Below are 14374 nucleotides of genomic sequence, written 5' to 3'. Positions count from 1 at the left end.
ATTATACAGCTTCAAATAAACAATTTTTGGCTTTAAGCTACACTTGCAGCACGACTACTTTAGTATATTTATAAAAGATAATTAGATTACTAGTTAATTCGTTTATTAATTTGTTTATTTATTTTATGACAACTACATTTAGGGGCTTATTTTTGTCCCTCTGCGCTTGCCGTATCCCGTTTTGGTGGGGCATTTTTCCCCACCTTTATTTCAATAAATCCCGCCTTCCACGCTAAGATTGGCTAATCACAAGTGTTCAACGCGGAGACGTCAAAACCGAGCCAATCACAGAGCAGGATGTAATACCGAATTGACAAAACGTAGTGAAGTAGGCGGGTTTAGTTTGAATACGGGTAGGGAACAGTATCCCAAGTTTGGTTGACGGTTCGTAAACATGGCGGCTGTCGTTTGGGTTAGCCGTCCTGTGAGTGTCCTTCCCAGGCTTTCCAGTAAGTATTTAATAAAAAATGATAATATGCGTTATAATGAAGCTTCAGAATAAAACGTTGTCACTTTAAAAGGCAGTAAGAGATGATCGTGTTGAAGTCAGGAGTTATTTAAGATTAACTGTTGTCCTCTTTAGTTTATAGCATGACCCCGCTCGAGCTCGAGGCCGGTGATGTTAACCACAGTTTGAAATAATGATAGAATAATAATAACCGTTATATAAAATAAAATAAAATAAAATTCACTCCAAAATTCTCAATGACAAAAACATTAGCTAGCTCCTTATCTTACCGAAATTGTTATTAAGATTATTTGAGCTCCTGTTCATAGCTATAGCTGTCGGTTATCTCCGCTAGTTTAGAGTTTATGATGCTGCTTTACATCACACAGAAATTATATTCTTGTATTCTTGCACCTAAAAACAGTTGGCTAAAGTGTTTACCGCATATTTTGATTCACATGACCTTACAGATCCTCTTACTTCATTTGTATTACCTAGACTGATTCCCAAATCGCTATTGGAGATGGTTAAATAAAACAATTCCAAACCATGTTAGGACTAATATTAATAACCCTCCCTCTTCAATTCAGAACACAAGCTGTTTGTCATGTTCAAATTTGGAAGTTACACAATTTGGCCAAAAGTTTGGTGACATCTCACAATCACACCCATATGTGCTTGTTGAACATCTCATTCCAGATTTATTCCCCCTTTCCTGTTATTATAAGCTCCACTCTTCTGGGAAGGCTTTCCACTAGATTTGGGGGCATGGCTGTGGGGATTTGTGTTTGTTCAGTCACAAGAGCATTAGTGAGGTTAGGTGCTGATGTTGGGATGGTGAGGAGGCTCCAGTTCATCCCAAAGGTGTTCAGTGGGGTTGAGGTCAGGGCTCTGTGCAGGACACCCGAATTCTTGCACTTTTTTCAAACCATGTCTTCATGGAGCTGGCTGTGTGCACAGGGGTAATGTCATGCTGGAACAGGTTCGGGCCTCTTAGTTCCTGTGAAGGGAAATTATAATGCTACAGCGTACAAAGACGTTCTATACAGTTGCGTTCTTTTAATTTTGTGTCAACAGTTTGGGGAAGAACCACATATGAGTGTGATGTTCAGATTTTCTCTACATACTTTTTGCCATATGGTGTATATGCAGCATCAGGGGCGTAACCTGGCCACTGCGGATTTTCTTCTTTAGCCCCGAATAATTCTCCACTTGGAGCAGTCTGTCACTTCGTAACTGAATGTCAGTAAAAGAAGACGGCGGTGTTGTGATTTTATATCTTCACTGAACGAAGGTGAGGCCAATCAGACAGGGTTTACAGGAATATACGTGGAAGTACTCATGTCTTATTGGTTGACGGCTCTCAATTCTGCCAAACACTAGCTCACAGTTAGTGTGAGGGGAAAGTGGATATATGCCTTTTTTTTTTTTTTTTTTTTTAAAAACCAGTAAAGGGGTTTAAAGTCTAGTATTGACATACGGCATGCACAACAAATAAAAATACAACAGGTGTCGCAACGTCATTTTCCTTAACCTTCAGGCAGACATGTTTTCATGAGTGACAATTTAATTTTTTTTTAACCAGTAAAGGAAGTCTATTTGCTTGCATTTATTTTTACGGTAATTTAGAGGTGTAGAGTTTTGGCACACAGAAGGGAGATGAGTACTGTTTATTTTATGAAGTTATTTTTGTCCTTTCCCTTTAAACGTGACTAATTCTGAAGCTGACTGTATGGTGTGCTAGAGAGGAGCAGGTAACATGTTGTGTGTAAGTAGTTCATTTATAATGAGGTATTTTGCACACTTTGACACACCTTGTCACTCCATTTCTAATTTCTATAATATTTTCTGCCTACCCTCTTGTACAGGTGCCTGCTCTCCTGCGGTGCTGGCTGCTGGGCCTATTGCAATCCAGCACAGACAGATCCACCATGCCCTCATCCCTAAAGGCAAAGGGGGTCGTTCCTCATTCAGCGGAGTAGCGGCCACCGTGTTCGGGGCCACTGGCTTTCTGGGCCGATATGTTGTCAATCGACTTGGTGAGTGTGTAACAGAAGTGTCCTGGCAGTTGTGGGCCTGTAACGCTTATTTCCTGCACTAACATGCAACAGAGAATAAATTAATGTAAGAGTCCCTGTAAAATGCAACCTGTTTAAGTGCACAAGTTTGCATCCATTAATCCATTCAATGTTAGGTTTTACAGATGCTCATATCATGTAATGTAGTTAAAGCTACAGACTGGAGATAAAAGAAAAAAAAACATGTTTATTGAGTTAGGGAACAAAAATACTGTATATTCTGTGATGACAAGGTGGTGTGAGGCATGACATTACCACCTCAAGGTGGATTATTCTCCAATAACAGCACGTCTGAAGTGTTTTATTCCCCTTACACCAGAGCGTCATACTTTATTACTTTATAGTTACATGCAATTTTGTGGAATGTCCATGAAGCAGGTTGATTCAAGTCACTTATGTTATAGCAGCTATAGGCAGCTGTTCCTTCACTTGACTTCATTCTTGACGTTAGTAAGCCAAAAAAATCTTTTTGGCTACTACAGAAGCTATAAAGTATATTAAAATGAGTGCATTAATAAAAACTTGTGATTTGCCAACGCTGCTTTTTTGGAAAATTAATCAGCGCCTTTAAGAATTCGACAGTGATGAGACACAAGTGGTAATGATTGATTGTAGCAATCAGACAAGTAGATTTGGTTAAAAAGTATTTCATTTATTGGCTGTGCATGTATGATGTAAAGTGCTTCATTAATAACTCTTTGTTTCGTGTTTTCAGGACGGATCGGCTCTCAGATCGTGATTCCCCACCGATGTGACCAGTATGATCTCATGTACCTCAGACCCATGGGCGATCTTGGCCAGATCATCTTCATGGTACATTCTTTTCACTTTGTGTTAAAGCCAAGTGCACACTACACGGTTTTAGCCCTGCAATTAATTTTGGTTCTTTGTGACTGCACCCCCCCTTCACACGCATGCTCCAGGCTTGGTGACTACTTGTTGCATGCTACCTCTGTGACATGGTAATCATGTTATCGTCTTATCATACGATATATGGACATGACATCAATCATTTTTTCTGTGTAGCAAGCACTAGCTCAGATTTTAATTGAAATATACTGCTGAAAAAAAACGACACGCAAGTTATTAACAATGCACTAACAATGTTTATTGAAGAAGAAAAATCTAGTAAGACTTGTTAGTGTTTGAAATAATCCAGTCGTGATTAATAACGTCAGGGATTGAGTCGTTTAAGCCGTGTGTGCTGAAGCTGAACAGTGAATGAACAGCGTTAAACTGAAGCGCTTTACTAGCGGGTTAATGAACTCACCTAAACACATCCTATACACATATAAGATTAATCAGACATTTACACAACATAAACCTAATATTACAACCCACTTCTGCACAAAATGACACGAATGCACAAGTGAACTTGAACTTAAGTAAAGCGCTAGGTAGAACAGTAAGTCGCGTTGTTCCATAACAACGCACTAAAACACGGACAACAAATAACTAAAGCATAAAGAATTCACAATATTGTATTACAGTAGTGTACTCACTGTAATGTTATTATTTCATGAGAAACAGTTTTCTGGCAGTTTTCACATGTTTTTGTTGATACATGTTTAAGTTAATATATAAAATCTGTGAATGTTTGATTTTAATTTTTCTCATCTACTAAAATGCTGTTGCTGTTTTCATCAGAAGACAAATTATTTTGTCTGAATATTCTTAAGAATTATTATGTTATGTTATTGTATTATCATTATATCAGTGGAATGAAATGGTATTGAAATGACAGTTGTTTATCGCAATTATTTCTGGGACAATGTCGTCCAACAAAAGTAGTTGATGTGACAGGACTAGTCTCTGAGTGTTCGCCAAGCATGTTTGATGACCTAGAGAAGGTGTGTCCAGAGTCTGACCCCTGGGTCAAATGCATCTCTCAGACTGATGGTTTAATTGGTCTGCGGCTTCTCTATTAGATCGCATAATAGGTGGCCAACACACTGCAATTTTTCCTTTCACCTGATGGTGGCAGCAGCATGTTTTTAATGCTGTTATCTAAAATGTAAGAACCTTTTTTTTCCTCTGACTACACCTGAAAATTACAGAATGGTATTTAGTCATGGCTACAGACAGAAAATGCAAAGTTACATCACAAGTCGTGTATTGTGAGATGGTCAGCGATTGTGAGATTTTGAAAGTCGTGTAGTGTGCACTTATGGCATCGTGTCAGTCCAACATCATCCTTTCACCTTTGTATCAGTATACCTCATACCTGCTTTATCTTTCAGGAGTGGGATGTGAAGGATAAGGAATCAATCAAAAGAGCAATAGCTCATTCAAATGTTGTGATCAACTTGGTGGGAAGAGAGTGGGAGACCAGGTATGCAGGGATGTTGGATGTTGTATGTTTATTGGCTGCAATGTTTTGGAGATGAGGTGAAGTCTGCTATACATGCTGTTTTGCGCTCTGCAGCAACTACAAGTACGAGGACGTGTTCGTGACTATCCCTCAGCAGATTGCAAAGGCGTCACGGGAAGCTGGAGTCTCAAAATTCATCCACGTCTCGCACCTCAACGCAGACATCCGCAGCCCGTCAAAATACCTGAGAAATAAGGTACAGTGGATGATGCATGCGATTTCACCACTCTGATCAGAACTTTCTCCATAGTGTGAGGAAAAATAATGACGCAATAGATGCACATTTGTGGAGTTTGTACTAGTGCTGTTTATAATGAATAGCATGTCCAGAATTTTTCTCTTACTCCAAATTTCGTCCAACCGTTAGAGACTGGGTCTTTGTTTTTGCACTTGAGATATGAGGTTAATGGTTATGACCTTTAAATTACCCACACTTTGTCTTAAGACATTAGGCCTCATTTATCAAGCTGGATACGAACAAATTTATTCGTAAATGGTAAATGGCGCACTTGTATAGCGCTTTTATCCAAAGCGCTTTACACTGTGCCTCATTCACCCATTCACACACACACACCAATGGTAGCAGAGCTGCCATGCAAGGCGCTAACTTGCGATCGGGAGCAACTTGGGGTTCAGTGTCTTGCCCAAGGACACTTCGGCATGTGGAGTCCTGTGGGCCAGGAATCGAACTGCCAACCCTACAATTAGTGGACAACCCGCTCTACCAACTGAGCCACAGCCGCACCAATTTTTTGAGTTTGAATAAATTCATATACAAGGAGAATTGCAAATCAGTCCGTGAACTTTTTATGGAGTTTTGTGGGCATCAGTCAAAAGTAAATCATCAGCACTGTGAATGTGCTTGGTAATTGGGCTGAGTGAAAATCTTTAGTTCACTTGCCTTACAAAAACATTTACACTTATCATTCTATGGTTCAAATGTTTACACGTTAATAATGTGTTTATTTACAAAAGATGGATAAATAAGGCCCATTTTTAGGTTTAGTAATGTCATGTAAATTCCCCATGACTGTTTGGTTACGAATGTGTTAGCCGTAAGGTTATCTATAAGCTTGTGTGCTCCAAAACAAAGGCAAAATTCACATTTAGAAGAGATATGCATTCAAAATTTACACTCTCTCTCTACCACCAATACGGATCAACAATTTTGATGACATCATTCTGCACTTCAGCTTCTCATCAGATTTTCTGTCCAATCAAATGCTTTCTAGAATCTGAGTTGTCCAGTGCATTGTTATTGATTGGGCTCGTGTCCATCGTGTCAAGGCACTTCACAGGGACTTTAAATATTAATTGTTTGATAAAATGATAGAATCACTTTTTTATATTATATAATAATATCAAATAAATAAAATGTTTGGCGCTGACCGAAGACAGCTTTTCAGGAGAAGCACCTCATACCAACTGCGAAGCACAGTGGTGGAAATGTTATGGTTTGGGGTTGCTTCACTACCTCAGGGACTGCACAGCTTGCATTCATTCAGCTTTGAATGTGAGGCCATCTATCCAAAAGTTGAAGTTGAACTGAAAGTGGGCCTTTCAACAGGATAATGATCCTAAGCACACCAGCAAATCCACCAAGGAATGGCTCAAAAAGAAGAAATGAAGGATTATGGCCTAGTCAAAGCCTGGAATTGAATCCCATTGATATGTACTGGGGGGGATTTTCAAACGGGCAGTACATGCAGGAAAACCCTCAAACAACTTGCAACTGAAAGAATATTGCTTGGACGAATGGTCAAAAATTCCAGAAAGCCTGGTGGTCAAAACGCCTACAAGAAATGATTTCTGCTAAAGGGGGCAATGCTAGCTTCTGAGACCAAGAGTGTACTTACTTTTTCCACAGAAGAATATCACATCTATTGGTATTTCTGTTGAATAAATTATTGAAAAAGCAAATTTCCCTTGTGGTTTTTTTTCAAGTATATCCGCTTCATTAATAGGCACTGTTGCAAAGATAATCGAATGTTTGCTTCTCCAAATATGTGGGGAAAAAAGCCGACAATTTCCATGGGGTTTACTTACATTTTCCACATGACTGTGTGTGTGTTTTCCATCTAAATCACCTTTAAACTCTGAAAATCTAAAACCCACTAACCTGTGAGCTAAGTAGTAGGTGATTCAGCTTCAAGATGGCAGCCTCTGCTGTTTTTAGCAGTTTTTGCAATGTCTGTTTTTCCACTTTTACACACAACCATTGTTGCCCACAGTGTCAGAAAGCGAACCATGTAAGCAAGCCACAGTATTGCACGATACATCACTAACTAGTTTTTGCTGAACTGTTCATTTAAATGACGAGCAGTAAGTGATTCTGACTTGTGTTGATCAGGCTGTCGGGGAGACGGTTGTGAGGGATGAGTTCCCAGATGCCATCATCATGAAGCCGTCGGAGTTGTTCGGAAGAGAAGATCGCTTTTTCAACCACTTTGCTAGTATGTGTCCTGTAGTCCATCTCGTGCTTCACAAAACAGAATCTATAACAGCCTGTTGGGATTAGATTGGGCTTTGTTCCCCATTTTATTTATGGGTTAGTTGGAGTATTTTAATTTTTAAGAAGTAATATTACAAAACTGTTAACTTGACGTCATTAAATAACAAATTTCTAACTACAGTACAACATTACTGACATTTATCGGATAATCTGTCTTCTCAAAGACACCAACTAACCTAATATACTCCCCTGTCTCGATAACGGAAACACTTGGATGCTAAATGCCTTTTGCTTCCTGTGTTCGCTTGAAGCGAATCATTTTCTGCATGTGCAATCGACACTAAAGCTTTGAAGTTGACTTTTAGTTTTTGATGCCAGGAATCAGGGAATCGACTCTTAAAAGAATCGACTCCCAGCACATTTTGATGTGCACTGAAAGCAGTATGGTAAATTGTCAACGTGACGCACAACACATTAAAAACATATCATGAATACAATAAATGTATACATTAAATATTTACTAAGTTTAACTACTGCTAAACTAATTGATTCAAATAACTTGTTCTGTGAAGTGATGGTGTATGCAACTAAGCGATAATGAAATTCATTGGCGACTATTTTTTTTTATCATCAGATTAGATCAGTTTTGTCTGTTAGTGGTTGCAACTCCATTTAATTTCAAAAGATATATATTTATAACAAAGTTATACAGGCTTAATCTTGATGGCTTCACATTGTAGAGGCTGCCAGGTTTTTCTCTAGTCCTCATCTAGACCACCTTGAAAAAACAAAAAAAAGTTCTTGCAGTTCTTTGCAATACAATGTAGGATAAATTTAAGAGACAATTTTAGATTCTAGGATCACGTATATGCACAAGAAGATGGCAAACATTGATTTTAAACTTGGCACAAACTTAACACGAAATGGTGTTCATGGCAATTTGCCATCTGCAATCCTTCTTGTAATGCTTTCTTAAATGGCTGGCAGCAAGTAAAATAGTATTTTATATCACACACTCCTGCACATTATTTTCTCATTCCTCACACTTACATCAACTCTGAATTCAGCTCTAAGCGATTACTTATGAGGATTATTGAGTAATAAATATCTTCAACACAAGCTAAGTTAAATAAACTCTAAATTATGGGTAGGAGATATGACACATCACATGATGTGTACATACAATTCTTTGATATGAAATGCATCATGATATGATGGTAGTGTTGGGGTTTTTTTTTATCAATAGAAAATAAATTTAACACTGAAAAGGAGGGGAAATTTTTTTAAAACAATTTTTGTTTACATTAATATTTTACAGTATTAAATATTCTAACCAGTACAAAACTTTAACATGTAATCAGCTAATTTAACTTAAGTTTGTAAAAAAAAAAAAAAAAAAAAAAAAAAAAGGAAATAAATAATAGCCTTATATAAAGCTATCATGATGCACATGATGTCTCAAAAGATTGATTTTTGTCCAGGGTTCGTACAAGGTGCTTGAAGTGCTTGAGTTTGGCTTTTTGAAACTTAAGTACTGGAAAACCTTGAAAATAGCCATTTTATCTAGTGGTGCTTAAAAAGTACTTGAATTATAAAAAGTCAATAAATACAAAATCGCTAAAAACTTTAATACGTTTATTTTCGATTGAACACAAATACAACAAATACATCCATTCACTCAATATGACACCCCACTGCAGCCCCTCCTCCCGCTATTCACTCACTCACTCATTGTGACAGAGACAGCGGCGGTCCACTTTTCAGACCCCTTTAGACTTTCAGACTTTTTTTTTTCCCCCTTTCAAAAAAGCACCTACTGACAAATCTAGTGAATTTTTGGGCAAACCTTGCCAACTTTGCATAGAAGAGCGTGGCCCGTACTGCCCAACAAGCACAAGATCTTGCTTTCCTGCTGTAGGTTCTATCCCTTGTAGGATAAGTGGTACAGAAAATGGATGGATGGACACCTCTTGTATAGTCCTTGAAAACAAAACAAAAAATAGTGCTTGAAAATCCTGGAATTTCATTATGAAGAATCTGTACGAATCCTGTTTGTCATATTGCCTAGCTATAGTCAAAATAGTATAAAACTTTATCTGCTGCTTTTGGAGTTAATGTGTGTGTGTGCGCGCAGACATGCGTTGGTTTGGCAAGGCCATCCCTCTGATAGCAATGGGAAAGAAAACAGTTAAGCAGCCTTGTCACGTGAGTACTTTACACTTTTTTTCTGTTGATTAAAATGTTTTTAATTGACTACATTTGGAAATCTTTACCGCAGATTTGTTTGTCATAATCAAGTCATGATTTACTGAAGATACACCAGTTCTTTGGTCAGTATTTACAGTCATGGCCTCTCTGTTCTGTCTGTAGGTGGTGGATGTGGCCAAGGCCATTGTTAATGCCATTAAAGATCCTGATGCCAACGGCAAAACATACGCATTAGTAGGGTAAGAGGCGAGCACGATTATTTAAGTTTTGATGACCTAAAGATTACTGCACAAACACAGTCATCCATAATGCTGACACATACTTCAGAGCGCAACTCTTGCATCACCCCCTTTGACCTTTACAATACTTATGGAGAGTTGTTAGGGGTGTGTTTCTTCTTTGTGAAGCAATGTGGTGTGCTTCTCAAATAATACATTTACATACAGTGCAAAGGATTTGTTTCTAGAAGAAAAAACTCTCTCTCTCTCTCTCTCAACATGATTGTTACAAAGCACTGACGTTTGAGACTCCTTCCATAAGTGTTAAATATATTTCCAAACAAAAACATCACATTGATTCTTCATTTTACTTTGTTAAACGACATGTTTTTAAAAATCTGTTTATTATTAGTCTTCGATTCTGTTTATTATTGCTCTTTAAGTCCCTGTGTGTGAGCTGTTACTATAGAAACAATAACATATTAGAACGAGTGCATTAATATAAACCATATATATCATTCATATCACAGCTGTTTCGGCTATACAGAAAAGAAATAATGCACACTTTCTGACCAATCAGAATCGAGAATTCAACAACACTGTTCTATAAAATCATGATAAACTATGAGATAACATTGTCAGTTATCTTGGTCAAACAGTAATATCATTGCGTTTGCGAAGTTGGTAAATGTCAAAAGGGAAATATAATTTAAACACTAGACTGGTTCTGCTTTTAAGAAGTGTCCTACCTGCTGTTTGCTCTGTCAGTATGAGCCGAAGGTGAAAAATCTGCTCGACCCGTTGTGGTGATCCATTTTTAACTCTAAACCAATGTCTAAATTAATAGAAGAATCCAAAACCAAACTCAAACCTATGTTTAAACAAGCTGTAGTTTCCTAAGCATACATGTAAATATGATGATTCATAATTGAAATGAATTATTACAAAGCACAAAGGCTGAAAGGACAACATGACTTCTCTTCTGTTGTTGACTCTTCCTTATGCTTATAGAATTTCTTGCTACCTTTTAGCATGCAAATAGGTGGGATTAATTGCGTAACAACGTCTTGTATAAACTGTGTGTAATTCAACACTGTGCTCTTTATCAGGCCTAACCGCTACCTACTCCATGACCTGGTGGAGTATGTGTACGCTGTTGCCCACAGACCATTTGTGGCATACCCCATGCCACGCCCTCTGTATCAGTAAGCCCTTTCCTTTGTTTAAATGGTCTTCAAACAGTCATGATCGCTGATGTGTGCGTGAATTTATAATAAATATGATTCTTTTGTTTTTAGTCTCGTTGTCAGATTCTTTGAGATGAATCCCTTTGAGCCGTGGACGACACGTGACAAAGTGGACCGGGTATGTATATCAGAGCCTGAGATATGATAAGGATTTCAAAGTACTTGCGTAATAGTTAGGAGTGCACAAAATAAAAGTTAGGCAGTGAAGTCTTTTTATTATTATTATTCATTTTTTAAATTTATTATTTATTTTTTTTATTCCTGCTGCTTCCTTTGCTTAACACATACTTCCACATTGTAAACGGTAACTAAATCAGGCTTGAAATGTAGTCAACATTTTTGTTAATTATACCAGCAACAATGGCAAGTCCTCAGTAAACAAGATAAATAATTGTATAAATAAGGAATAAATCATATGGGGTGTGCCATTAGGGACATAATCAACAACAGGCTGGTGTGATGCACGGTTATTTTACCACCCTGAAGTTGATTATTTTCCAATGGCAACAGCATGTGCCATAGTGTTTTATTCCTCTTATATTGCAGTGATTTTACCACTTATTACATTTTTTTTTAAATCTGTTTATAGTTAGAAATTACCAGTGCTGTGGTGTAAATAGTTCTAATTACTCAGCAACGGATTAATGTCAATCAACCCCGCCTGAAATATCATGCAGTATTTAAAGGAGACCTATTTTGAGCCTTTTACAAGCTGTAATATAAGTCTCCAATGTCCCCAGAAAGAAGTATAAAGATTTAGACTTCATGTGGTACAAATGTTTAATCTATTTTGTCTTGCATTAAAAATGTACTCATTAACTGCAATACTTGAATTTAAAGCAAAAAAATACAATAAATTCATGATAGTCTCCAGACACATTTCTGTAGTGTCTAAACGGCATGTAAATAATTTGGTCCTGCTGGGTTCAGACGTTTCCATATGATTTCCATGCACCTGGCCTAGCCTGAAGATGTCTTTCATTGTCAGTGGTAAATGCTTGCTTACACAGAACAAATGCCAAAAAAGCAGACATGACCAACCACAAAATTATGTTCTCACTGTGGCCATGTGAGTTTCCTCCCTGTTCTCTGGTCTCCTCCAAACTCCCAAAAACATGCCAGTGGGTTGATTGGGCCTTATTTATCAATCAGTAAGTAAAGTTGTGTGTAAAATGTTTTCATAGGCCAAAACAATCTAAATAATTCCCTCCGAGGTCACGAATGTTTCAGTAACGCTGAGTTTCTTCGTTCTTGCATGCGTATATTTATAAACACCAATGAGCCATGATTTACCAAGCACATTCATAGCACAGCTAATTCACGTTTAGTGACTGCCACAAAACTCCATAACAGCTCACAGAAAGCTGAAAATGACAAAATGTTGACTAAACGCAGCATGCACTAAATCGTCCAGTACTGCAGCGTGTTAGATACCTAAAACATGCTAACCCTTCCTGCACAGAGAGATCGGAGGGGGGGGGCATCATTTGGGTACTCGGTGTATTTTATTGCTTTTCAAATAGAATGTGCATAAATGGAAAAACCCCGCGTTCTCTCTCACTCTGTATTTTCTTTTTGCTGGGGAGAGGCGGAGCTTAGCCTGCCTTTTATCTAGCTGTCAGTACAGACCAGTGTTGCCAGCTTAGCCAGTTTTCAGACCCCTTTAGTGATCTTTTTTTTTTTTTTTTTTTTCCAAAAAAAAAGCGCCTAGCATCTTTTTGGACAAACCTTAGCAACTTTCCAAATGTCGCCAGGTCTGTCCTGCGAGGTCTTCTTTGCCGCTACACTCTCACCTCTCTCTGGGTCTGCTCTGTTCAGTGAGAGGCAGAGAGCCGGAGATTTAACAATGTCATGGATAACGAGACGCGCCCTTCATCCCAATTTACATCGTTCATATGCAAATGTTTGTAGAACGCAAATGTAATACAGCATGATTTACATGTAAAATATATACATCATGTGGCATGTCACATGATAGGGGAGGCTTGGTGGGGGTTTTAGTTACAAAAGCTTGAGAACCTCTGGTGTATTTGAAATAAATAAGTGATTTATGCTTTACAGCATAATAAAATAATAAATTATAAAATAAGAATTAAATCCCAGTAGCTCAACAACTATTATACTTAAAGCTGATTAATTGAGGTTCACATTAGTGAATCTCCTTATGCATACATTTACACAAACTCAGGAGCTCTTGTAGGATATGAACTTTTTTTTTTTCTGGATATTCATGAATACCATATGTCTTGTGTAAATGATTCTGGAAATGGTTTGATACATGGGGCTCATTGTAAATTATTTTGTGCATGGTGCCCTGCAATGGACTGGCATCCCATCCTGGAGCTATTCCTGCCTCATAGGTGTGGTGAACAGGCTGTGATGCAGGCCCTGACTAGGTTAAATTGTTTACTGAAGGACGACTGAATGAGTAATTGTTAGTGGTGCTTCTCGAAATAAATTGTAAGACAGTTTTACAATATTAACTATTGTGACACTGCTCTGCTTTCCAGTTCCATTTAACAGACATGCAGTACCCTGACCTGCCAGGCTTTGAGGACTTGGGCATAACTCCTTCCTCTGTGGAGCAGAAAGCCATCGAGGTCTTGCGCCGTCATCGCCGTTTCCGCTTCCTGGAGGCCGAGCTGAGCGAGACCAAGCCTGCCAAAACAGTCCCATATTGAGCAGTCAGTCAGAGCGCAGTCCTCTGCTCGTCTTCACACGTTGTGCTGTCTGGTTTTACTGCATCTCTGTACATAAATAAATCATAAATAATTAAATAAAGATGACCCATATCTTGGGCTGTCTGTTTTTGTGTTGTGAGTAAAGGAGAAATTTAGTGCTCACAAACTGAATGTGAAGTGAAGTGTCCATAAAGGGAAAATCCTCCCTGAATGACTATCAATATTTATACCCAATGTATGAGCTTGTGAGTAACTGTGCAAAACATTTTATGACTAAATTCTGGATCTAACTTTTTTAGTTTAGTAACATGTTGGTCTAGTTTCTGGTCTAACACAAATTGTTCCTATATTACCCACAATGCTGTTCGACTACCAGCTAATAATGGTGCAGTGGGATTTATCCCTTGCTTCACATCTACCAAAGATTGTGATGCAGCGGCACTTAAGTCCTTTAGTCTGTCCATCTCTCTCACCTCTTCATCTGTTCACTCTGCTCAAACATCAGCTTCCTAAGCTTTTAACTTTAATTCTTATACTGCCATCTACACCATCAACCTCCTCATCTCGAAGATCGCTAATTAGTCGAGAGAAGTCTCTGCCATAACTCAGCATTACTGTGTTGTAGTTTTGCATTGCATTCTGGGACTTTCGATCCAATGTTTGCTATCTCC

General features: G+C 38.2%; 1 protein-coding gene across 1 annotated transcript; it reads left to right on the top strand.

The window, feature by feature from the left end:
• The first annotated feature begins 323 nt into the window (after nucleotides 1-323).
• On the top strand, nucleotides 324-13820 carry ndufa9a (NADH:ubiquinone oxidoreductase subunit A9a). The gene is made up of 11 exons (XM_053631428.1): nucleotides 324-449; nucleotides 2317-2487; nucleotides 3242-3339; nucleotides 4767-4858; nucleotides 4952-5093; nucleotides 7248-7350; nucleotides 9484-9554; nucleotides 9720-9796; nucleotides 10885-10980; nucleotides 11074-11140; nucleotides 13533-13820. Exons 1-11 carry the CDS (start codon nucleotides 395-397, stop codon nucleotides 13701-13703), a joined length of 1143 nt encoding a protein of 380 aa, XP_053487403.1. The 5' UTR covers nucleotides 324-394; the 3' UTR covers nucleotides 13704-13820.
• The last annotated feature ends 554 nt before the right edge of the window (nucleotides 13821-14374 follow it).

The sequence above is a fragment of the Ictalurus furcatus genome, chromosome 8, assembly GCF_023375685.1.
Source record: "Ictalurus furcatus strain D&B chromosome 8, Billie_1.0, whole genome shotgun sequence".
Classification (NCBI taxonomy): domain Eukaryota; kingdom Metazoa; phylum Chordata; class Actinopteri; order Siluriformes; family Ictaluridae; genus Ictalurus; species Ictalurus furcatus.
This window is presented reverse-complemented; position numbering and strand designations above follow the sequence as displayed.

Bases quoted from the DNA above. Each gene is read 5' to 3' on its own strand.
- ndufa9a (XM_053631428.1), top strand. From the start codon at position 395: ATGGCGGCTGTCGTTTGGGTTAGCCGTCCTGTGAGTGTCCTTCCCAGG. The intron at 5,094-7,247 runs GTACAGTGGATG...TGTGTTGATCAG, and splicing joins CAAAATACCTGAGAAATAAG to GCTGTCGGGGAGACGGTTGT. The intron at 7,351-9,483 runs GTATGTGTCCTG...GTGTGCGCGCAG, and splicing joins CTTTTTCAACCACTTTGCTA to ACATGCGTTGGTTTGGCAAG.